The sequence below is a fragment of the Tiliqua scincoides genome, chromosome 7 (assembly GCF_035046505.1).
Source record: "Tiliqua scincoides isolate rTilSci1 chromosome 7, rTilSci1.hap2, whole genome shotgun sequence".
NCBI classification, from domain to species: Eukaryota; Metazoa; Chordata; class Lepidosauria; order Squamata; family Scincidae; genus Tiliqua; species Tiliqua scincoides.
Genome location: NC_089827.1, coordinates 2,477,430 through 2,502,311, shown reverse-complemented (window position 1 = coordinate 2,502,311; position 24,882 = coordinate 2,477,430). Strand labels below are relative to the sequence as shown.

At 44.2% G+C, this 24,882-nt stretch overlaps 3 protein-coding genes across 4 annotated transcripts in view; 1 reads left to right on the top strand and 2 right to left on the bottom strand.

Moving 5' to 3' along the window:
- Positions 1 to 418, bottom strand: part of INTS13 (integrator complex subunit 13) — a 29,606-nt gene extending 29,188 nt beyond the window's left edge. For both annotated transcript variants that reach the window (XM_066633498.1, XM_066633499.1), the window contains exon 1: positions 278 to 418. In XM_066633498.1, coding sequence (XP_066489595.1) covers positions 278 to 411 — 134 coding nt within the window. In that variant the 5' untranslated portion in view covers positions 412 to 418. The remainder of the gene's footprint in view (positions 1 to 277) is intronic.
- Positions 213 to 16,165, top strand: FGFR1OP2 (FGFR1 oncogene partner 2). The gene is made up of 6 exons (XM_066633501.1): positions 213 to 460; positions 4,122 to 4,258; positions 8,771 to 8,888; positions 11,026 to 11,168; positions 12,364 to 12,477; positions 13,625 to 16,165. Exons 2-6 carry the CDS (start codon positions 4,124 to 4,126, stop codon positions 13,760 to 13,762), a joined length of 648 nt encoding a protein of 215 aa, XP_066489598.1. The 5' UTR covers positions 213 to 460; positions 4,122 to 4,123; the 3' UTR covers positions 13,763 to 16,165.
- Positions 16,166 to 17,695: 1,530 nt separating this feature from the next.
- The window catches only part of TM7SF3 (transmembrane 7 superfamily member 3), a 30,851-nt gene continuing 23,664 nt past the window's right edge, over positions 17,696 to 24,882 (bottom strand). Inside the window, exons 9-12 of the mRNA XM_066633613.1 lie at positions 23,992 to 24,144; positions 23,188 to 23,285; positions 21,614 to 21,776; positions 17,696 to 20,563 (exon numbers count right to left, since the gene is read on the bottom strand). Of these exons, the coding sequence (XP_066489710.1) occupies positions 20,301 to 20,563; positions 21,614 to 21,776; positions 23,188 to 23,285; positions 23,992 to 24,144 (677 nt within the window). The 3' untranslated portion in view covers positions 17,696 to 20,300. The remainder of the gene's footprint in view (positions 20,564 to 21,613; positions 21,777 to 23,187; positions 23,286 to 23,991; positions 24,145 to 24,882) is intronic.

Sequence of the window (24,882 nt, the reverse complement as noted above, 5' to 3'; positions counted from 1 at the left end):
CAAAACTCGCCTCCCCTCACAAATATCGCGAGACCGTCTCTGAAATGACGCTCTCGCGATACTTGGGCGAGGAACCTGATTAGCTGGGAGACGCGGAGGAGGCGGTGCTTTCCGTTCCTTCTCTTTCGGGGAGAGGAAGTCTCGCGATACTTCGTGACGGCTTCCCTCTCAGTCTCGCGATGCTTGAGGCAGGAACGCGCGCGGCTCTCGCGAGAGCTGGCTGTACGTGAACTGTAGGGCGGCGACGGGCTGGCGCCGGGTCTGGCTGCTCACCTACCTCACGACGGCCCCCTCATGGGTGTGCTCGGCTGGCCGGCGCCTCTTCCGCTTCTCTCCGGGGCCGTGGCCATCGTGTGAGGCGGCGACGCAGCAGGCGGGAGGCGACGCGGGACCGCGGGGGCCTGGCCACATCCCCGGCTGTGCGCATGCGCGGGCGGCGAGGAATGAGCGGAGACCATCGGTGGGTGAGGGGAGCGCGCGGGGGGGGGAAGGGTGGCCGCGCTGTGATTGGTTGGCGAGGCGGGCAGGGGCGGGGCGTGCGCAAGGACGGGCTCCGCTCCCTCTCCCCCCACTCCTCGGGAGCGCGCTCAGCTGTCAGTCAGGAGTGGCAGTTAAACGGCTGCGAAGGGGGGCAGGCAGCACTGGCACAGGGGATGCGCCCGCCTCCAGTGGGCGTCAGGCGGTGGGGTAGCTGGAGGGGGGCTGAGCAGCCTCCAGTGGGCTTCAGGTGGTGGCGTAGCTGGAGGGGGCGGAGCAGCCTCCAGTGGGGCGTCAGGACGGGCGGTGGTGTAGCTGGAGGGGAACAGAACGCCCGGTCTGGCACAGGGTGGGCAAGCGGCCCCTCCCTTCGGAACCATTCCCAGCGGGGGGAGCAAAATGGAGCCGTACAGGGGAGGGGGGAGGGAGAAAGTCTTATGGCTCTGTTTTGCTCACCCCACTGGGAATGGCTCCAAAGGGAGGAGCTGCTTGCCTCTCACCATACTGGGTGCTTCACTCCCCTCCAGCTGTGCCACCGGCGACAGCTTTAGACCTGACCAAGGGAAGGCACTCCTTGGCCCAGCCGCCGTGGGAGGATTCTGCGGAACTCCCTGCCACAGGAAGTGGTGGCGCCTGATGGTCTGGGTGCCTTTCTATGGAGGGAACGCCCGCCTGTGGGGGGGTGTCTGTCGAACGCCCTGCCACAAGGTGTGGTGAAGGCACCCAAAGGCCTTGATGCCAGGGTGAGCAGATGCAGTGGAGGAGCAGTAGAGCACCTGTGCCCTTCACCGCTGCCTAGACAGTGGTTCTTACACAATTAGCACCGGTATCCACTTCAGAATGAGAATCTCTTGGGATCCACCAGAAGTGATGTCATGACTGAAAGTGACGTCATCGAGCAGGAACATTTTTAGCAATCCTGGGCTGCAATCCTACCCACAGTTACCCGAGTAAGTCCCGTTTACTTTCCAGATTTAAGTCCCATTGACTATTGTTGTTAAAAAGAATATACCCAACAGTTTTTTAAAGATACAGGTCTGTAACATTTCTTAAAATGCAGCCACATTCCATGGTAGTATCAAGTCTAATATATTAAAGATAAAATATTGAAATGAATGGGGACCCACCTGAAATTGGCCCGCGACCCACCTAGTGGGTCCTGACACACTGTTTGAGAAACACTGGCCTAGAAGAGGGGATTCAGCCGCTTCCAGAGGGGTCTCTTCACTTATGGATGTCTGCAAAGCAGCGAAGTGGACATCTGCCCACAGCATTACCAAACATTATAGAGAAGCTGTGCAGAATCGTTTGTAGTATTGTCCTGGGAAATACATCACAGGAGGTTAGTTTCTGGTAGATGATTCTGCTGAGGACGGGGCATCTCTGTCAAGGACGAATCACCCTCTGACCAGCAGGACGCCATCCTTGTTTCTTTTGAGCTTTTCCCTAAGCTTTTCCAAAGGATTGTTGATATTCTGGAACTCCAGCCCTCCACAGCTTCATCCCCCGAGGCTCAGCCAGATCCGTCTTGATGGGGGGCTGCCTCTGTTGTCCCTAAGCGCTCCAAGGGTTCCCACTCCCAGACTTATTGACAAGGAGTGGGCTACCCCTGCCAGGTCTTGTGACACCAGCCTTCCCTCTAGTAAATTTTGCAAGGCAGTGGGAATCCCTGGTTCCTACTCGATAAGGCCTGCCAGGGAAGAAGGACTGATGTTGCAAACACATGCTTGATATTGGTACGGTTTTGTACAGAATAAGGAGGCAAACCTGAGATTGTTACTAAGTCACTACTCATCAGAGAGCCAGAATTGACCCTGCTCCCCATCAACCAATATGTGCGCGCGCATTTATTTTCGCAAACCCATTTTGACACATTCAGCATCTTAAGTTTTTAGATGAAGCGTATGTGGCAGTTGTCATACGTGCACATCTAAAAACAGTAACTGTGAAGTGTTCCTTGGCGGTTCTTGGTTCATACGTATTCGTTGCTGTCCCTGAGCAAGCAACCAGACAGAAGCCCTGAGATGTCTAGAATTCTGCTGTTCCCTTGCCATTGGCAGGAAGTACTTAATGACAGGAAATTATGAACACCTCTCACAACTTGAAGAACTACCTACCTTCCTCACATTCTGCCCTTCTGTACATGTCTTTATGACTCAACATGTCCTACATTACCTTGGGCGTATGCATGTGTGTTAAATTAGAATTCCAGTTTGTGATGTTTGGTTTATTTATTTTTCACATTTTTATACCATCCTTCTTCTAAGGAGCTCTCCTTCTCTCCTTTTATCCTCACAACAATTCTGTGAGGAGTTGAGGCTGAGAGATAGTGACTACAAGCTTCATGGCTGACTGGGGATTTAAACCTGGATTTTCCAGATCTAAGTCCACACCAGAACCACTATACTATCGTAGCTCTGGTCCTTGGTTGGTATGGCATTATTTAGTGCTGCCTTTATATTTATGTTTTATTTTTGTTGGCTAGTCACCTAATGACATTGGAAACTTGAGTTGTGCTCAGAATGTGTTGTTGCTCTGCATGAATTTTGTCCTTAAGTGCATTGCTTGTGAACCTTTGAAGATAGGATGGAAGCCCTATTTGAGTTTGTTCCCAGTATGAGCGTTGCTATATTTTACATTCGGTATTTTTTTTGGAAAAAAGAGGAAAACATTTCCTGCGTTTTAATTTTAAAACCTTGTTAGATGGAAGAATTCGTGTTGTGTAGTGCCCTGTTTGTGATGAGCAGGTTACTAACTGATGTGTCAGAGAAAGTGTACAATAGACTGCAGAGTAACTGAGAAGCTTTAGTGTCTTGCAACACTTTTTAAATAGGAATGGATTGCTCAGTCATTCATTTTCTAAGATGTTTTGCAGTGATGATATGTGGCAGGGAATGGACTGACTGCAACCTATTATACCAAAAGCCTTTTGTAAAATACATGCAAAGGTTTCTGTAAATATTTTTGTGCTGGTAATTTTGGCAGACCTAGTGCATGAAATCACATTCTTTAAGGAGCAGTTCCACATGCTTTGTTTTTTGTGAGTATTCAGATGGGGTTGGAGCATTTTACAAAGTATTTGCACATAGACCTCTTTGCAAAAAGAGATCCAGAAGTTCCGGCAATAATTTCAGCATACAGATCACTTTGTACTACTTTCAGTGGGCAGAAATCAATGTTTTCATTCTGCCCAAAGATCAAGTTACACATGTTTATAGGAAGGATGAACATTTCCAGCAATAATTTGTAACTTTTTTTTTAAGTGGGAGATAATATGTCTTTATTCTGGCTTTATAACCTGCTTGCTCAATATGCTCTATGAAGAGTAAAGGCAGCCAGTTCCATTGTCACTACTGGTGTATAGTGCCAGTTCCATTGTCACTACTGGCTGCTCATCTGATGAAGAACTCCACTCCCCATCCCCAAGCCCTACATGTTTTCCAGCAGCAAGGAAGCTGGACTGTACAAGGAATGAATGAATGAATGAATGAATGAATGAAGGAATTCTTATATTGAGTCCAGGCATTTTTAAAGTGCTTTCTTTAGTTAAGGAGGAAGATGAAATGTATTTGAATGTTTTGGTCTAAGAATGCACACTTAGTAATAGCAGTATGAAAGCAGTACCTAATTTTTCTTTGATGCAGAAATGAGTTGCACAATTGAAAAAGCCCTAGCTGACGCAAAAGCACTAGTTGAGCGACTGAGAGAACATGATAATGCAGCAGAAGCTCTGATTGAACAAACGACAGCTCTTAACAAACGAGTGGAAGCGATGAAGCAGGTTTGTAGTATCATTTTCCTTGTTTTTATTTAGGAACTGACAATGCTAACTTAATATCAAGAAAATCTGTATACTGCTTCTCAACAGAAATGTTGACAGAGGTAAATTTAGTAGAGAAACAGTTCAGTATCTTGAAAAGTCTCAAACTTTTAAAAGATGCAGGCAAAAAACTAGTATATGGCCATTAGAAAAGTTGCTGTGCTGGGTTGAATAGGAACTGTTGCTCTTTCTTCTGCTACATGCAGTTGGCTCTGTATCTGTGAGGAATACGTTCCTGGAGCCCCTCCCCACAGATACTGAAATCCATGGTTAGTGGAATCTGTAAGGAGGGCCTCAAGGTCTTCACAGACACGACCAAAAATGCCTCCCTGGGCCACAGAACGCCATCCAACCAACTGGAAGGCACTTCTCGTCACATCCAGGAGGCCCATCAGGCCTTCCAGACCTGAGTTGTGTTAGCACCTGCATTGAGTCAAAGCTGTGGGTGCTGAATCTGTGGATAAGGAGGGCCAATTGTAAAAGAGGAGCTTGGCTTTATAAAGGACCACTTAAAATGATTTACATAGGTCTAAGGGGTATACTGCACCATGCAATCATGTGTGCGTTTGCTAGGGCCTCTGCGCTAGAAGATGCTATCTGTGTGAACATTGTGGAAAGGTCACTTCAGCCTTTTATTAACTTTTTTAAAATGAATATATTGTATACTTATAGTGCATGTGTCCTGAAGGTGTGTACTGTTAGTTCACTATGACTTTACAGTAAATGTATTCAGGATTGTTGCGTTTGAATTTATATGCAAGGAGTACAACTAAGATCCAAATTCTGTGAGCAACTGGAAAAGGCTGCTGCAGCAACAGCATTTATTCATACTAGTCAATATGCTGTTCATAGTTTGCACCGCGTGGCCCATAACAATTTGGCATTTGTTTTGTCCTACAGAAAGGTATTCTTTCTTTTCACTGTTCTTTCACCAGTTCTTTTCTTTCTTAAAAAGCAGGAAGGGGTGTTTGTTCTGTTGAATTGGTGTCTTTCATGTCTGGTAGGTGGCATACCATTGATAGTGGTATGTCTGCTTGCTGATGTGCACTTGATGCATATTTTTGAGTTACTGCTCATGGACTTGGTATACTAGTGTTGCAATAGTGAAAGGAGAATGGGTAATCCTTATGACATGAATAGAATTGTGCTTAAAGCAACCTTGTATGCAAATCCACAGAAGGTACTAGCCTGCTTACTCGTTTATATTTCCGCTGGTATATTGGTGGAACACTCAGCATTTTCAGACAAAAAGGAGAGTCTCTTCCACTTCATATGAAATTCCCTACTTAGAGCCCAATCCTGTGCTCGGCAGCACGGCTTCGTGCCACCGAGCACTGTCGCAAACATGCCGTAAGGCACATTTGCAAGCCTCTCTGCCGGGCTCCTGCCCATGCTAGCCCAGCACTAGCTGGTGCTGGGCTAGCGTGGGGCGTCGCCCAGCCTCCGTGGCCCGGCAGTCTCCTGGACCGCCGAGCCATGGCACGGTAAGCGTGGGTGGGGAGGAGGCGTTCTGGGGAGAGGGGAGGCCGGCGGGGGGAGGCGTGACACAGGGAGGGGGGTGGGCTGGAGGCGTGCCAGGGGGAGGGAGGGAGGCAGGTCTGCAGAGCTCCGCACCGCAGGATCCAAGGCGCTAGTGGAGGGCTCGGCTCCCTACATGAGTGCCTTTGCCTGAGTAAGTGAGTAACACCCATTTCGGGACTGCTTACCTTGCCCAGGGGAAGGGGACAAAAGTCCTCTTCTCCCGAGGCACCTCCTATGGTAGCCTGGGGCGCGCAGGATCTGGCGGCAGCCATTCTCGGTGTTGCTGAGCCTGGGCGCCCGGGGGAGCTCAGGATTGGGCTGTTAGTCACTTGGAGGTGATTTGTACCACAGATGACCAGATGAGTAGCTACATGTAAATTGGTTTATTGTTGTCATTGTCCCACCCTGGCACCATGCCCCTCTTTACCCACATCCACATTTGCATACTGCAGCTGCAGAAGCAGTGCAGGCACGGTGACTTGAAGTGTTGCTGTGGTTCAGTCCTCTGTCCTACTGCACTCTTGCAGCACCACGATACTGCACTGGTACAGTAGTCTTGGTACCTAATTATATTCAATCTTTGCCTATCAAAGATGTCAAAGGCAGGAGGTCTGGTCTAGAGGGTAGAGCCTCCGTTTGCCTGAAAATAACATCTGCAGGTCGCCAGTTCGAGGCCAACGGCACCGTGCGACCTTGGAGCATCTGACAAGCTGAAGCCGAGCAATTCCATCTGCTCTGAGCGTGGGAGGATGGAGGCCAGAATGTGAAACCAGATCAGAAAGAAACATCTGAAATGTTGTGGTTCTTGAAAAATAGAACCTTCTTTCAATTATAAAAATCCCTACGGGGATTTAAATAGCCTGCCTATGTAAAGGCCGTCTCTGCTGACCAGGTCGAAAGCCTTTGTGAGATCTATGAAGGCTATAAAGAGTGGCTGTCGTTGTTCCCTGCATTTCTCCTGCAGTTGTCTAAGGGAGAATACCATATCAGTGGTGGACCTGTTGGCTCGGAATCCACACTGCGATTCTGGATAGACGCTCTCTGCAAGTACCTGGAGCCTCTTTAGTACAACTCGGGCAAACAGCTTTCCTACAACACTAAGGAGAGAGATGCCGCGGTAGTTGTTGCAGTCACCCCTGTCACCTTTGTTCTTGTACAGCGTGATGATGTTTGCATCCCTCATGTCTTGAGGTACTTCACCTTCTCTCCAGCAGAGACAGAGGATTTCATGCAGCTCAGTGACGATGATCTCTTTGCAGCATTTTAGGACTTCAGCAGGGATGCTGTCTTTTCCAGGTGCCTTGCCAAAGGCAAGGGAGTCCAGGGCCACGTGAAGTTCTTCTAGGGTTGGTTCACTGTCAAGCTCTTCCAGCACAAAGGCTTTCGACCTGGTCAGCAGAGACGGCCTCTTCAAGATTCTCCCCAAGATTGGATGTCCACCCAGGCTCCTCAGCATCATCAGATCTTTCCACAAGGACATGAAGGGCACTGTTGTCTTCGATGGCTCCACATCAGACCCTTTTGACATCCGAAGCGGAGTGAAGCAGGGCTGTGTTCTTGCACCAACCTTGTTTGGGATTTTCTTCGCTGTCCTGCTGAAGCAGGCCTTTGGAACTGCAACAGAAGGCATCTATCTCCGGACCAGATCAGACGGAAAGCTCTTCAACCTCTCCAGACTGAGAGCAAAATCCAAAGTCCAGCTGAAATGTCTGCGTGACTTCCTCTTTGCCGACGATGCAGCTGTCACTACCCACTCTGCCAAAGATCTCCAGCAGCTCATGGATCGTTTTAGCAAGGCCTGCCAAGATTTTGGACTGACAATCAGCCTGAAGAAAACACAGGTCATGGTTCAGGATGTGGACTCACCTCCCTGCATTACAATCTCTGAGCATGAACTGGAGGTTGTCCATGACTTTGTGTACCTTGGCTCAACGATCTCCGACACTCATTCTCTCGATACTGAGCTAAACAAGCGCATCGGTAAAGCAGCTACCACGTTTTCCAGACTCACAAAGAGAGTCTGGTCCAACAAGAAGCTGACGGAACATACCAAGATCCAGGTCTACAGAGCTTGCGTCCTGAGTACACTTCTGTACTGCAGCGAGTCATGGACTCTTCGCTCACAACAGGAGAGGAAACTGAGCGCTTTCCACATGCGCTGCCTCCGACGCATCCTCGGCATCACCTGGCAGGACAAAGTTCCAAACAACACAGTCCTGGAACGTGCTGGAATCCCTAGCATGTATTCACTGCTGAAACAGAGACGCCTGCGTTGGCTTGGTCATGTCGTGAGAATGGATGATGGCCGGATCCCAAAGGATCTCCTCTATGGAGAACTCGTGCAAGGAAAGCGCCCTACAGGTAGACCACAGCTGCGATACAAGGACATCTGCAAGAGGGATCTGAAGGCCTTAGGGATGGACCTCAACAAGTGGGAAACCCTGGCCTCTGAGCGGCCCGCTTGGAGGCAGGCTGTGCAGCATGGCCTTTCCCAGTTTGAAGAGACACTTTGCCAACAGTCTGAGGCTAAGAGGCAAAGAAGGAAGGCCCATAGCCAGGGAGACAGACCAGGGACAGACTGCACTTGCTCCCGGTGTGGAAGGGATTGTCACTCCCGGATTGGCCTTTTTAGCCACACTAGACGCTGTGCCAGAACCACCTTTCAGAGCGCGATACCATAGTCTTTCGAGACTGAAGGTTGCCAATACCTATACTATGTAAACCGTCTTGAATAAAGTCTGAGGAGAAATCTGACAACCAAGAAAGGCGGTATATAAATACCTGCATTATCATCATCATCACCACCACAGCAAATCATGGTGTTGGGCTGTTCGGCTTTAGTTGGCAAACCAGTTGATAATTTAACTTCCTTGGGCTTATGAAGTTACTTGTATTGTTCAACCTTCCAATTAATCCCAGACTAATTCCCCTTTTTGTCACTTTATATTGCAGTACCAGGAAGAAATACAAGAACTTAATGAAGTAGCAAGACATAGGCCTCGCTCTTCATTAGTATTGGGCATCCAGCAGGAAAACAGGCAGATCAGGGAACTGCAGCAAGAAAATAAAGGTAAATATTCTGTCTGGATAGAGTTTTGTTCTGCATTATTTGCATAATTTATAAAATTACTGGTTTAAATCCCAAGAATTTTCCATTAAGTTTAAAAAAAATTTTCTTTTGGGTAGCCAGTAATTTCAAATACGAACAATACTGATTACATCACTACCACCACCATGCAGATACATTGTTAAGTTGCCAAGTCTCTGAATGTAGTGCATGGGTGCTACTGTGGTTAACCCATTTCTGCCCAGCCCACAGGTGTACAGATTTGATCCCTGATACGTATATGCAACGTTTCTGCCCAAAAAAAATTCCCCTGGGGGCTGGGGATAAGAATAGGCCCTCAGTTTGGCTGTACTTGTCGTAAGAGGTGACTAAACAGCCACCGGGTAGATGGGACTTGTTAGCCTGGGAAGGCAGCTCATCTGAGAGAAGGAAAACTCTGATCCCAAATCTCCACTGCCTTGTGGCTACATCCAGTTATGGAAAAGGCTTCAGGAGTCAACCTGGAGGCAAAATCCGGAGCAGGAGTCCCTGAGGCAGTTCATGGCTGAACACAGTCACGTTCTGGCAACTCCTGCGACGCCGCTGGAACCAACTGTATTGGCTTCTGCCTTTCCATTGGACCATTTCAGTGACATGGAGAGGGGAGATTTGCTGCATGGGTAACAGCCTATCCTCCATACCTACTTTACCCAGGCTTCGCGCACTGGAGAGGACACTGTTCCAGAACCACCATTCAGAGCGTGACACCATCGTCTTCCGAGACTGAAGGATGCCAACACGATATGCAACGTTGAGCAGAAATGGCCTATAGAAGGGGAACTTGTTTAGATAGATGGGTCTGAAGAACTTGTCCCAGGAGTTGGCAGAAGATTGAATAGGTAGAGACTAGTGCAGAGTAGATGGCTACTAAACGTAGCAGCCAACAGGAATTGAGAGAGAGAAAGGGAGGAGTAGCTTAAAATGAGACATTATATAGAGAAGGTGGGTAAAAGGTTTTCAGTGTTTGTCTTTTATGGACTCCTGTTTGTAATGCTGACATTTGGGTTATTTATAGAAGCAGAGAAGAAAAAAAATTTAAGCTATATTTCTTTTCAAAAATTGCTTACTACAAGTTAATCTAAAACTTTAAAAATAAAAGGGCTTTTTTTTTCCTTGCACCAACACAAACAATTAGAAATAAGCTCCATTAAGTCAATAGATAGAGATGTTTGTTTCCAGTGAGTAAGTTAGGATTACAGCTTATGTCTTACTGAATGCAATGGGCTCTTACTTCTGAATAACACAGTTTTCAAACACCTGTATGGATAGATCTTGCTTCCATCTAAGGACCAAATCCTATCCAACTTTCCAGCCCTGATGTAGCCATGCCTACTGGGTTTGTGCTGCATCCTGTGGTGGGAGGGTAGTTATGAAGGCCTCCACAAGGTAAGGGAGCATTTGTTCCTTTGCCTAGGGGCTGCATTGCAGCTGCACTGGGCTGGAAAACTGGATAGGATTGGGCCGTAATAGGTTTAGAAAATGGGGGTGATAGGATTAATGATTGGGCACTGGCTGTCTATGTTGATACAATACTTTATGCAGTAGATAACAAGAGGAACCTTCAACAAAGTATTGCATCTTCCAACTCTAATGCCCATCTCCACCTGCCTCATTTTCTTCAGTTTTTTTTTCTTTCAGCTGCCAACCCAATATTCCTGGAGGCTGCACCAGGTTGCCTTGCATTTTGCCTCCTTTTCCTTTAAGTTAGAAACAGATCTTCTGTGTAGCTAGCAAGTCCCCCAAATGTGTAGGAACCATTGCCTTGTCTGTGGGTGGCCCTGTTCTCTATACAAACTGATAGGCATTCAGTCACCTGAGTTGGGAATTGCTATAGAGATGCATACTTTTTAAAAGGTAAATTTAATGTAGTTTTATGAGGAGATTAAAGTGACTATCAGGAACAAAGGGTTACTTTTGCTAGTAGTGTACCTTTGTGCTTGCTTTTATTGTGTGCTAGGCACTATTTGTTTCACACTGTCAGAAATTTGGGTTAATTTTATGTAACCAAAATCTTCCAGTAACTTAACGCTGTCAAGCTGGAATGCCTCATATTTAGATAGCATTTAGTATGTCATGTATGCATGTGCTTTTTTTTTTCCAGAGTTACGCACTTCTCTTGAAGAACATCAGTCTGCTTTGGAGCTAATAATGAGCAAATATAGAGAGCAGATGTTTCGACTGCTCATGGCTAGCAAAAAGGATGATCCAGGTATAATAATGAAGTTAAAGGAGCAGCACTCTAAGGTAATAACGTCTTAAAAATTCAGTAAACTTTTAATGCTGTAAAATTCTGCTTTGTGGTAACTTTCTGTTCTCTCTAACAATATTTGGTTACAGTGAACAGTGCTGGGAGAGCATTATGGGGGTGGGTAGTGGGCAGTGATGGGGGCAGGAGGATCCCATAGGGTCCCAGGAGTGGGATAGATTGACAGTCGGTCAACAGTTTTGTACGGTATGTATATATTTAGTGGGGTCGTGGTATGAAAAAAAGTTTGAGGACCATTGATACAGGGAAATTTAGCAGTCTGGAGGTCTCCTCAAGGTAAGGGGCCATTTGTCCCCTTGCCCCAGGGAGAGCCCGAGCCATGGCAATGGGTTTAATGTTTGCAAACAAATATGGTGTTTTAAAAACAAATGCTGTTGTCTTGGTAATAAAGTTGTGCTTATACTATATTTGGATATATAGAATGCTTTTCCCCTGCTGGGTATGTTAAACATGACTGTTTTTACAAGCATGCCACAGGCACAGCACTGCATTAAAAATGTACCTTCGGCCTCTATGCCCAAAGAACTGGGTAGTTTTCTCTGAGTGCTGCTATCCCAATAGGCTGCTGTTAGCCTGAATAGTTTTTTACAGGTGCTAATTTAACAGATATGTTTCTGCAGTTTCCAAAAGCATGTTGAATAATTTCATTGGCATTCCTTTCTATGTTTATTGCTAGATAAGTGGATTAGCTGCCAAGAATGGAACACAACTCTAGGTTGTCACGTACTGAGAAGACGACTTGTTCTCCTTTCTCAGTCAAATTATTAACACTGGTGTGAATGTTGTGCATAGTATTGGGCCCCCATCACCCTGAAAAGGTGGATGATGTGAAGTTGCTGAAAGACTGCTCAGTGAGGGCATCCTGAAAATGAAGCAAGAGTTGTTAAATTAACTTTATGTCATTGTCTGCAAAGATTTTATGTTTTTGACAATGGTTAATATTTAATCTTGAAATGGGCAAAGTGCATTATTCTACTAGAAGACAGTCTCTTGTAAAACCTTGACTGTTCTATGACATCGGTTAATAGTTTTGGAAATGCATGTGGGATATATTTTATTCTTAAACTAATTCTGGATTGTAAGCTGTGGTTGATCTAATAAAATACAATTAACTGTCAGTTGACAGTTTGAATTGAAATGTTACTAGCTATTTTATTTTCTTCTTTGTTGTAGGACCTACAAGTACATGTGGACCAAATCACAGAAATGGCAGCAGTAATGCGAAAGGCCATAGAAATAGATGAGCAGCAGGGTTGCAAAGAACAGGAACGCATTTTTCAACTTGAAGTAAGTATTAAATTCCTAAATCCTTATGAAAATGAAAGAACCTGACTGTTTAAAAAAATAATCTGTTTAATATTTTATATTTGAGAGAAGAATTTTAAAGCACTGAAATGAATAGATCTAACACTTTTGAAGCTAGACACTGAAAATGAACTCGGAATCCATTATTAATGTCAAAGGGGTGTTGGATTTCTTTTTCTGTTTGAAATACATTGGTCATCTAGCAGAAGGCAAATAGTTTTCATATCCAGAAATGTCATTAAAAATGCACTTTAATACTTCCTGTGAAAAGCAACAATTATTATTAGACAACTTGCACATATTTCAAAGATTGCTGTTTGCTATACATTCTTACTTGGGAGGAAGTCCTGTTGAACTCAGTGGAGCTTTCTTCGAAGTAGAGACACACATTGAACTGTTAAGAGTATAGCACTATAGTTTAGCACAGAGGTCCTGGATGCAATTTTGGTTGGGTCATGAAACTGGCAGGGCAGATTGAGCTCTGTGCATCAAGGGTTAAACAAGCTGCTACTTGGGGAGGCACTGCTGCCCAATCACCATTATAGCTACACCCCTTGGCATTTATAAATCAGGCAGCAGCCTAAGGCCTCTAAAATGTTTGGGGACCACTGGTTTAGAACTTTATTCCTATGGGCTAATTTTAATTCCAGTGACACTAGCAATGTCTTATGCTGCTAAACCTAACTATTGGACAGTATATAAAAGACTGTTAACTACAGTAAAAGCTTCATTAACCAACCTGAAGCAGTGGGTGGAGATGTCAGTTAACCAAGTGTGCCAGTTAACAAACTGCCTGCCTGCCTGCCTTTCAGACCTCCCCCATCAGACAGGGCTGTCCCTGTGATGCCGCCACTCTGTTCTCCTTCCTTCTTCATGAGGGCCCTGCTTAGGAAATAGTCTCCATTCCTGACCTTGTGAGGAAGGAAAGATGACGGAGGGCACTGCAGAAGCAGCTCTGTCTGGTAAGGAAGGAGCCCTGTCCTGGGGGGTGCTGGGAGCTTGGCTTATAAACTGTAATCAGCGTATTTGGTGAACTGTCAACTCCTGTTCCCTGTTTAAGCTTTATATGCGCATCCATTGCCTCTGTGTGTGCAAGAATGCTACTTTAAAAACAGTGTTTTGGTTACAGCAAGAAAACAAAGGGTTGAGAGAAATCCTGCAGATCACCAGAGAATCATTCCTGAATCTCAAGAAAGATGACGCATCGGAAAGCACGTCTCTGTCGGCATTAGTAACAAATAGCGACTTGAGCCTGAGGAAAAGCTGAAGATCCCTTGGAGATTTTGTAGGACCACTTCACAGCTAAAAGCTTAAAGTATCAGGGTTCACTTGTTAAGGTCCTTCTAGAAAATGGCTGCTTGACAAGTAAATTCATCCTCAGTTGGATGAGTTTGGTACTTTTTATACATGTACAGTACATTAAAAATGACTTATTTAAAATCTGTGTCCAGTGTTAGCTAATTGTCAGACATGATTTCCATAGGAAACTAGTTGAGATCAATGAAAATTTTATATGAAGCTATTCAGAAAAACTGACACGACAGTCAGATGTTCGAGCTGTTGGTCATAATGTGTGTATGGATGTACATAAACAGATGATGCTGTAACAAGGGTGCATTCGCAGCATTGACACATACTCAGTTCTTTCCACAGAGTTGCACAGCATGGATTGACTAGCACCTTCTGTCCTTTTCCCCTCTCCCCATTTTTACACTCTGTACAGTTCATGCTTTTAAAAAGTGCCAAATACAATGATAAATGTTCCTATGGTTGTTTTTTTAAAAAGCACAATCTGTTTATGCACATGACATATAAAACATTGCAAACCCCTAAGTGGGAAAGCGTGTGGGACTAAAACTGCCAGCCAGTTGGTGATACTTACAGCCAATGTATGTAGCAAAGTCAAAGGCAGAAAAAAATCAAATGTGCAGAATCAAAGGCAAGAAGAAGCTGGGGTTGCCTTGCCTGTACAAAAAACAGCAGTGACTATTAACAGCAACATCTGTGGACACTTATTGATTCCTTACTTAAACAGAAAGAAGTCTAAGATCAGTCTCTAAGTAATTGATATTGATAGGCTTTAGCACATGTAGTGAACTTTGTGTTAATGGCCTTTCAAAAAAAGGTACTGGTGGTAGCTACACATCAGCAGAAGCTGTTTCAGCCCCTGTGAACTAACAGGTCTGTTACACTTTGAAACAAAATTTGTTCAAAATTGCAAGGTTGGCTGAAATTGATTTAGAACCCCAGATTTATCCAATGACTTGTTTACAAGTAGAGATGCAATTTCATGTGTGAAATGCTTAGCTTAAGACAAATAGGGCAGATGATTTATTCAACTGTTTCCATAATACAAAAAATCTCATTTGGTTCTCCACAAATAAAACAAAGACTTGGATGCAAACTGTAGGGTTTTCGATGTGAACCGGTACTTTCATGCTACGTTCCCTAAGTCACTTCTAAGGACCCTTTGGAATGGTGTGCTAAGTGGGGGGGGGGGGAATCCCAACCCCTTGTTTCCCTCTTCATGCATGGGGCACTTTGAATCAAAGCCTGAACTTTTTTTTTGTAGGAGTTTGGGGATACAAGAAGTTTTATTCAAAAAACATGAAACAACTCTGGCTAAGCCTTAGTTATTAGAAAAATGGAAATATCCCTTTATTAGTAAAACAGTAAGTATGGGATAACTTGTTGTACAATCTAGAAATCTAATTTAGAAACATGTAGGAAAAACAGAAGCTTATCTTGGCTTCCCTTGTAAGGGAGTGGCAAGTATCCTTAGGTTCTTATAATATCTAAGGTTCTTTATAATGCCAAATACACATACAAATGGAAAATACACATTTAACTAACGCCTTCACCAAAAGATGTACACAGATACTGGTCAATCAGTGCTAAATGCTTCCATTAGTACTTCTGAATAATGCTGAATTTTCAGATGGTAAACATTGGCTTATAAAGCTATCCAAAACATGGGGCTAGTTCCCATTAGTTTAACTCTTTAGAGAAAAAATGTTAGATCCTTAATCTGCTTTAAATCAGAGAATTGCATTAAGCACTAAAGAGAATGTCAAAAGATAACATCCATTTATTGCTTATTACCAGATTCAGCATGTACTCCAATGAAAGAAATGTTCAGTTTTGATTTGTGCTTAGCCAATAATCTGACCAACTGTAGATCAAAGAATTTAGTCAAAAGTTTTGTATAACACTTTTTTCCTTGCAGACAAGCATGGAATTGCTGGCAGCTTCTCACTTTTGTAAACTACAAAATATTTTTGTAAATAAACTACTAAAACTTATTTTCTCTATACTTGGAATATAAGGTAGTAACTATTCTCCTTACTTTTGATACATCCTGGTCTAAATGCAATGGCTTACCCAGAAGTATTGTTTTGTAAATGTGGAAATCTCCAAGATTGCAATAGATGTAGTTAGCTTGCCAGTAATTCTTTGTGGGGGGAAATGCTTGATTGATAAGTTTCTGTGACTGTCAGCTTTAGATCTCTTGGTTGAATGTTGTCCTTGTTCCCTGCCCAAAGAAACAAAACTTTTAAAGTGTTCCTTTTATGTAGCATGAGTTTTCCATGTCATTCTTGTAATAGAGATGCTTGAAATGAAGTTAAGATGGGAATGCATCCTGTACAGTAAAACTTATTTTTATCACTAATGTGGTTTGGGCAAGTTTTTCCAGTAACAAGCTTCAGTCTGTCAAATACAGCAGAATAGCTGCTATGTGAGTGCGTGTTCTAGTGTGTCTTCCTGATAGTCAGTAAACTTAGAAATGGACATTCAGGCTTTAGAATTTCTGGTTGCAGTATTTACTTTCTACAGGTTTAACTTACAGAAAATGTACAAATGGAAATTGCTGGAAAGAAAAGTGTGGGCGATGGAGGCAATATCTTCAATACAGAGATTAGAAACAGGTAAATCCTAAATAAAACTAATCAAGTTGGTTTTACCTACTTGCTTGTTGATGTGGTCCTCTTTCATATTAAGACAATTAGATCCAATTCATTAAAATATGTGTGGAAAATTAAGAGTATTGACAAACTTTGCCCTTCATAGCAGAGTAGCTAATTCAAATGAGATGCAAATAGATGACTATTTGAATACAAGTGAAGACTGAAGTATAAAAACTCTTTAAAGATACTGAAGCCTCAACTTTTCACTGGTATGATTGAGCAGCTTAGTGCTGAGCTTATATTGACAAGTCTCTTCATGCATTAGTCTTGTGGTGAGATATTCCCCCCCCCCCCCCCGACCTGAATTCAGCTGGCAGCTTCATTGAGCATGTCTGGTAACAACCTGCCTGCATTTCATGGTGTGTACAACAAGGGTTTAGTATAGTTACGAAAATTGCAAAGCAGCCTCTAAACCAGAGCAGGACAGAATGAGCATTGCAACTGCTAGTGCACTATAATTTTAATGTACAGGGGAGAACAGGACCATGGCTATAGGGCAACTGCTGTGGCAATTGCACCTCATTCAGCCAAAGTACATAAGAACAGCCCAACTGGATCAGGCCATAGGCCCATCTAGTCCAGCTTCCTGCATCTCACAGCAGCCCACCAAATGCCCCAGGGAGCACACCAGATAACAAGAGACCTGCATCCTGGTGCCCTCCCTTGCACTGGCATTCTGATATAGCCCATTTCTAAAATCAGGAGGTTGCACATACACATCATGTCTTGTAACCCATAATGGATTTTTCCTCCAGAAACTTGTCCAATCCCCTTTTAAAGGCGTGCAGGCCAGACTCCTGTGGCAAGGAGTTCCACAGCCCAACCATACTGAGTAAAGAAATATTTTCTTTTGTCTGTCCTAACCCTCCCAACACTCAACTTTAGTGGATGTCCCCTGGTTCTGGTGTTATGTGAGAGTATAAAGAGCATCTCTCTATCCACTCTGTCCATCCCCTGCATAATTTTGTATGTCTCAATCATGTCCCCCCAGGCATCTCTTTTCTAGGCTGAAGAGGCCCAAACGCCATAGCCTTTCCTCATAAGGAAGGTGCCCCAGTCCAGTAACCACCTTAGTCGCTCTCTTTTGCACCTTTTCCATTTCCAATATGTCCTTTTTGAGATGTGTTTTCTCTGCCAAAAGTTTTTTGCCAAAAAGCCAAAGCGTTTTATCTGCTTCAGAGAAAGGGACAAGAAAACAGGCTAAACAAATTCTCTGATTTCATTTCAAGTACACCTTTATTATAAAACAAGATAGAAAATTGTTATGTTTCTGCATTGTAAATCACAGCAGTTGTAAAAACTAGAGCGCAGTAATGGCTAGTCATTTTGTACCAAAGTAGTTGCTGCTTTGGCCATTAAGTATGGCAGTTAATCTCATACCCAAAGGTGACCAACAACATGGAGCTGCTGTTGGCAAGAGGGGAAACAGCATTTCATCTGTTTCACCATTAAAAGGAGACTGGTCTCCAACTAGCTACATAGAACTATGGACTTTATCCATCTTTTTTATCATATCCATTACCTTCTAAGTCAGCTTTCTTGTATTTTAAAAATAATTTAACTCTCAGTCCAACATGAGAATGGCATGCAGTTCTTCAAAAGCTTCAGAGAATATTTGAGCCTGTGTAGGGTACCAGGAATTGCTCATAGAGCCTCTCTAAATTCCCTGATAAACATGAGATGAAGCTGCTGTAGCATTTTCTGCACTGCACCCTTCCTGCTGTGTTGGCAGAAGGAGTGAATAGAACCAGAGAACATGCTTCCATCTCCTGCTTCAGCAAGATTTCAAGGCAAAGTGCATGGATCTGGGCTTTCACTAAGAATTTAACTATGCAGTACAATTTAGGCTAGATGTGTTTAAATTGAGCAAGTTTCAATGTGAACTGCAAGAGATTCTCTTAAGGTATAGTAACAGCAGCTCTCCCATTTGAAGGGGATGCCATTTCCACAAACAAGACTCCAACTTCTGCCATACAATACACAATAGCCCACAGCTAAAAAAGGCATCACACCACAAATTGAGGAGCCACATTTGAATAGAAAGGGAAGACGAAAGCAAGTCTTCTTATGTTCCAATCACTGCTTTTCTGCACCAATGTTATGTACACAGGACTAGTTCCTACATGAATAAGCTCCTATGCTTTCAGTAGTGACTGCTTTCCCATGTGCTAAAGGAGACATTCACTGCTGAAGTTCTTTTCTATTTATCCATTTGAAAGCACATTAATCCTGATCCACATATCTCAACACCCTACTGAAGCTGGGGACATACTGATGTGCTTCCCCTCTCAAGGTCAAACAGCCTCCAGGAATGCAGCTTAAGGCCGGGGCATGATTTAACCAACAGTTCCGCACCTTCTTTCTGCTCTAGTTTTAAACTACCTATCCTGTTTGTGTTACTTCTTTGACCACAAAAGCTACACACGTGGCCTCCGACTGTCAACTGCAGCAGAAAGCATTTGTAAAAAGTAGTAGAGGCAGTGTAATACTGTCCAATTTTTATTTAGCACTATTCTCATATAGGGGATTTATAATGGGCAAGGAGAACAGCAGGCAGCAGCCAATCACAGCATGCTTTCACCTGTACAGCATGTCCCTCCAAGCCTGCATACAAGTCTCCAAACTCAAAGCAGATGAGATGCAGACATGAAGGCAGAAGATGCCAGAACTAGCAGGTTCAGCAATGGTTGATGTGCCTCTATTTTCTCCTTGCATCACCCGCTTTTCTACTCTGAGCCCAGTGGCATACAGGTGCTTAGGGAAATACTTGCCTGTACTTGGGGTCTGGCAGTGGTGTGGCTTTGACCTGTTCCCCCCCCAGCCATAGCTTAAAGTCTGTGCCCCCATCTCCCCACTATGCACAAAAGTTGGCTTGTCCTAGCTCTTATGTTTTTTCTTGAAAACTATCCTAAAAGCCTGCACATCTGTTTTTTGAAAAGAACATTTCAGTGACAATTAGTATTGTGGCCAAGAGTAGTATGTGGCCAACCTACTATGAAAATGGATTTTCAGCAGCTTAATAGGCTGCTGTAAAAATAAGCTAGTCACAAGAGCAATCACCACCGCTATTCACAATGTATCCCAGTTACTCCTCTCAAAACAAAAATTGAGTGCACAAGAGAAATTCTCCTCTGTAGCCTTAGCTGTTACCACTTGCTAGGATCAGATTAATAGCCTGCTAGAGAATTATGCCCAAGGTTTGATAATACCCTCCCTCCTCGGTTTTAGAATCAAAACTAATTAACTTTCATTCGCAGGCAGGAAGTGAAATACAAGTTAAATCCAGTGCAGTTAAAAATTCAGAAAACAGCTCAACAACTTTAAAAGCTGTTACTGGTAGCATGGAGAATGCAAGTTTTGTACCAAAAGCTCTGTCAGTGTCAAGACCAGTAAGAGGTGGTCCTACCATAAGTAGTCTCTTCTTCAGTTACCTTCCCCCATCCCACATTCAAGGCTGAACTTAGACCCAAGCTAAAAAAGGCTGGTGTTCTGTATAGTATTTGAAAGAGAAGATTAATCTATGCAGGACCGTAACTATTTGACATCTCTCAGGATTCTGAAGTTCCTTTCCTCACCACTCAGCCCCCTTCCATGCTTGCTGTCTACCCAACACCTTCACAGAGGTATAACAACAAGACAAATACTTGTGTGCCACAGCAGAGAAAGCTGTGTATAAGTCTTCCCCCCTAGTAAAAGAGTATTCGTATTTGTCCAGCCTGCTCTAGCTTTTGCTGAACAGGACCAAAGAACAGAGGAAGTCCTTGGTGCAATGGGAATGCCTCGTGATTCCTGAAGATCTCCACTCAAATTTCTGCAGTCCTTATCCAGTGGCATGTCGGGTTATAGTAGTAGAGGTGTTCTTTCCCCAGCTGGCTGCTCTTTCCTAAAGTAGTCCTTCATCTGAGATAACTTGCTCTGGATTCTCTCTCGCAGGGGAGGGACATGGTGACTGGGATCTAGGATATTGGTGATCCTGCGCTCTCTCTCTCGTTTCCATATCCTGTAGGGTTGAGGCGGGAACGGTGGTTCACATCTCTCTCGGCGCAGCTGGACTGTTATTCCTCCAATTGCTAGCATTGCCCAGACTGCCAGAAGGATGAAGTCTACAAAATGAAAAAGAATTTCATTAGGTAGTTTCAACTAAGCTTTCTTTGTCCCCATCATTTTTTGAAAGTTAGTCCAAGGCTTTTCATTTGCGCACATTACTCACCTTTTCCTTTGCAATTTCTCACATCTACAACTCCCAAAACAACCGGTTTCCTCTCTGAAATCCTAGTCCTTTCCAAAGCCCACAAATGAAACACAAAAACCAAGAGCCACTTAAGATGTTCCAAGGAAATGGCAAGAGGGTGCTCACATTGAGCTGCCTTCTCTACGTGCTTTTGGGACTTGTCTGGAGGGGCAAAATGTGCCTTTCCCTAGTGAGCAGAGCATGCATCTTCAGCAAGAGCAAGACAGGTGCATCTCTCCCTGCACATGTTGCAGTAGCAGAGCCAGCAGCCGCCAAATCATTCAGCCTTCTTTGGAACATCCAAAAGCTGCTCTAAGCCAAGATCTGCATTCACCTGTACAGTGAACACTCCACATCTGCAGCTCCCCTATCCATGGATTCAGAGAGCCCACAGGGGTGCCTGCAGAAGATCCTTGCAGTTACTTACCTGGAGCCTCCGGAGGCCTCTTTTGGGTTATGCTGGGCTGGCGATCCACTCTCTTGGCCTCCATGAGCCTCAGAACAACCCGCAGAAGCCTCCAAAAGCTGCTCCTGGTTTCCAAAGGCTGCTTCTTTTCACCAGAAGTAGCTTTTGGAGGCTTCTGCTGGCCCGGTACAATCCTGGTGAGGCCTCTGGTGGCTCCAGGAAAATAACTGTGCAAGCTTTAGGAGTGGAATCAGAATCAGTGGAATTTCTTCTCTGTGGGGAGGGGGGGGAGTCTGGAATCAAACCCCCACAGATATGGAGGGCCCACTGTACTGACAGAGCACACCATTTTCTTTCCTCTACTTCTATTTGTACAAGATGAGCTTGCAAGCTCTTTAGAGTAAAGGATACCACTTGTCCTAACAGATCCGGAACCTCTAGAGAAATCTTCAATTCGGGCAAACAGCTGTCTCCGCTATCACTTGTCCCAAGACGAGACAAGAATGACACACTCACCATTGGACTGGAAGGGCACGCTGACGTAAGCTTTTCTGAAATTCTCATTCAGAATCCTCCGAAGAAGGTCTGTGCCAATGTATGAGAGACTCGTATTCATATAACAAGCTGTAGCCAAGACTATAGTGTAAGATCCTATTATGCCACATGTCAAGATGTTCAACTGAAGAGAAAAGAAAGATCATGAATCCCTTTGAAATTAGAGATAATTGGATATACGGGTTGGGGATGCCGTATCCGGAATACTTGGGACTGGATTTCAGAATACTATATGCAATGAATGAACCTACTGTTGGCACAGTGGGTGAGGCCCCCAGCTTGCCCCTGCCCATCACCCCCTGCAAGGTCCCTCAAGCTGCACCCTCTGCTCTGTGGCACCTTCCGTGCAGCCTGAGGCCCGGGGCTGCAGCACAGTCAGATTCCCAATTCCCCATGCACCTTGCGCTATGCTGGCTGGTGCGCAAAATAGTAAATAAAAACAAGCATGTCTGCATGCCCCAACATGCACTGCACTGGCCAGCTCCCACCAGCCCACAAAACAGTAAAAAAAAGTTTTTTAAAACCACTGTGTCTGTGCTAAAAACTTTTGGATTCAGGAAACCCTGGATTTTGGAATTCCAGATATGGGCTGATCAGCCTGTAGCAGGCACTGTACAAGCAGAGACTGTTAAGCACTCTGAACTCAGTCTGAGGCAGTGCTTGTTTGATGGAAAAGCATTCAAGCAGTGCTTGCGAGGGGACACTGCAACTCACATGGAGTCTGCATGCAGAACTAAAATTTTGCCAGATGTGGATAAAACACCTGAATAGACCAGCACAGCCAGACTGAAGTCAGTTTAAGTCTTAAACTAAGTTTAACTGTTTAATGCAGTTTAACAAAAAAATTCACGACAACATTCACCCTTCTACCAAGATGAAAACAAGGAATATGTCTAGTTAGATCAGTATCAAATCAAATGATAAACATAGCTAGGTTAAGGGGTGAGGAGAGAAAACAACATGAGACGAGAACTCTCCCTTTCCAAAAGCCTGATTTAAAGTTTTTATAAGATACGCACATCATCTCCATAAACTAAAAACAGGAGGTCTCTCTAGACCAGTGATTTTCAACCTTTTTCATCTCACAGCACACTGACAAGGCACTAAAATGGTCAAGGCACACCACCAAGTTTTTGAATTGACAAGGTACACCATGCTGCCAGTGGGGGGCTCACATCTCCCATTGACCTTATTAATAAATGACCTTCCCCCCAAAATTCCTGTGGCACACCTGTGGACCACTCGCGGCACACCAGTGTACTACGGCACAGTGGTTGAAAATGGCTGCTCTAGACAGAGGTGGTTATCTTTTCAAAGGTGGCACCACAATTATGGTTCAGCCCTAGGAGTTCTAGCATCTACCTGGAGCTAGGCCTCCTCCAAACACACTGGGTGCCAAGGGCAGGCAGGGTAGGGTAAGGAGATACTGCACACAAAAGTCTACTAAAAATTATTACAATTGCCAACATTTTGTCCACCACTACTCCAAAACTGTACAACAGTTAACTGAACACACATTAGCCAAGGACACTTACAAGCCTGGGGCAGCCAACACACACTATTGGGACGATCAAGGCAACGCAGCAGAAGGTCACCCAGAACACAGCATCATCTTGAAAGACCTTATAGTCTCCTGCAAAGGTACCAGATTTATAACATGAGTCAAAGGTAAGTTGAGTCACTGTGATTAAACCATCCCCAGACAGGGAAGTTTAACTATAAGCTCATTTAATGCACCTATACCACAGCCCACCTCAAATGGGCTCATTTGCTCCAGAGGAGTCCAAATGAATTTAAAGAGACTACTCAAGTGCAGCAAACTGCTTTGCGGACTGTTGGCTGTGTTCTCAAGCAGAAACCAGGTATGACATTTGCTAAAGTATATCTAAGGCTTCAGTCCTAACCACACTTTCCTGAGAGGAAGCCCCATTGAACAAAACAGGACTTACTTCTGAGTAGACTTGCATAGGATGGTGCCCTAAATCTATCAAGTGACGTTTTCTACAATACAAGCCAATGTCAAAAAAATATGCAAATCAAGTATATCAATATTCATGACACAACTTTAAAAGTAATACAAGTTGTTTTGGTGCAGAAAGTGTCAATGCAGTTTATTTTTATCAGATACTTCTGCTTATATGCAGACATGCAGGTCATTAACAGTACCGTACAGTATTTCTGCTCTCAGCAAGACACAGCAGCACACCTCTCTTGAACTGTGAAATCTAACCATTAGAAATCAGCAGATGGGAAACAGCGGTTCCAGCATCAAACTTCACTACACAAAAGTATTTACATTTCTCAGAAAGACCAAGAGCACCGTTACTATGCCAACATACCTAAGGGTGTGAAAAAAGTTATACAGGCCACAAGGAACCCAAGGTCTAGTCCTACGATCAGCATACAGAGGGGCACAAAGCCAAATCGCCACCAGTAAGCTACCAAGAGGAGACCTCCTACAACTCCAGCCGCAGCTGTCAGACCAAGATTTACTAGAAAAAAAGGGGGAGAAAGAAAAAGGTCACATTTACTACTTAAGATCACACTTCAGTATTCTCACTTTTGTTCTTAAGTTTTATGCCAATATTCTTGTTGCAACCTGCTCAAGACAATCCAACCAGTCAAAGTTTGGTTCATTCATGATTCAACAACGAGACCAAACTTGTGTCTTCTACCCTCCCCTTGTGTGCAAGTTATCAAACTTCCTGATTCATTAAACTGCAGTTCCTACGATGCCATTTGATACCTGGTTTTTGAGTTTACTTAAAACCACCAGTTTGTAATGTGCATGTCAAGGGAAACTGTGATTTTAACTAGAACCACTCTGTATTTAGCCAAGCACATAAAGGGGAGAGGACTTGTGCGGGCTTATTCACAGTCCAACTAACTATGGTTTGTTTGGTCACTTGAACCAGACTTTGAGCAGATCCAACTGTTTTGTAAGAGTGGGCCTACCTGTATTGCTCAGGTGACTTAATCAAACCAAAGTAGCAGTAGATTAACCAAGGTAGTGTGGGATCCAATCATAGGGAACCCAGGTAGCCAAACTGACCAGGACAGCAAGACATTTAGCCTGTAATCCTATGCACCCTTGCTCCCATGCAAGTGCCGTAAACTCAGTGGAAGTTACTTCCAAGCAGGCATGCATAGGATTGCATGACTCCAAGAGAGATAAAAAAATTACAAACATTAGTACAGGCAAAAAGAGAAGGTGCCCTTGCTCAGCCAAT

Excerpts from the sequence above, each read along its gene's own strand:
- FGFR1OP2 (XM_066633501.1), top strand. The coding sequence starts at position 4,124 with ATGAGTTGCACAATTGAAAAAGCCCTAGCTGACGCAAAAGCACTAGTT. Across the intron at positions 4,259-8,770 it reads GAGTGGAAGCGATGAAGCAG|TACCAGGAAGAAATACAAGA; the intron begins GTTTGTAGTATC and ends TTTATATTGCAG. Across the intron at positions 11,169-12,363 it reads TAAAGGAGCAGCACTCTAAG|GACCTACAAGTACATGTGGA; the intron begins GTAATAACGTCT and ends TCTTTGTTGTAG.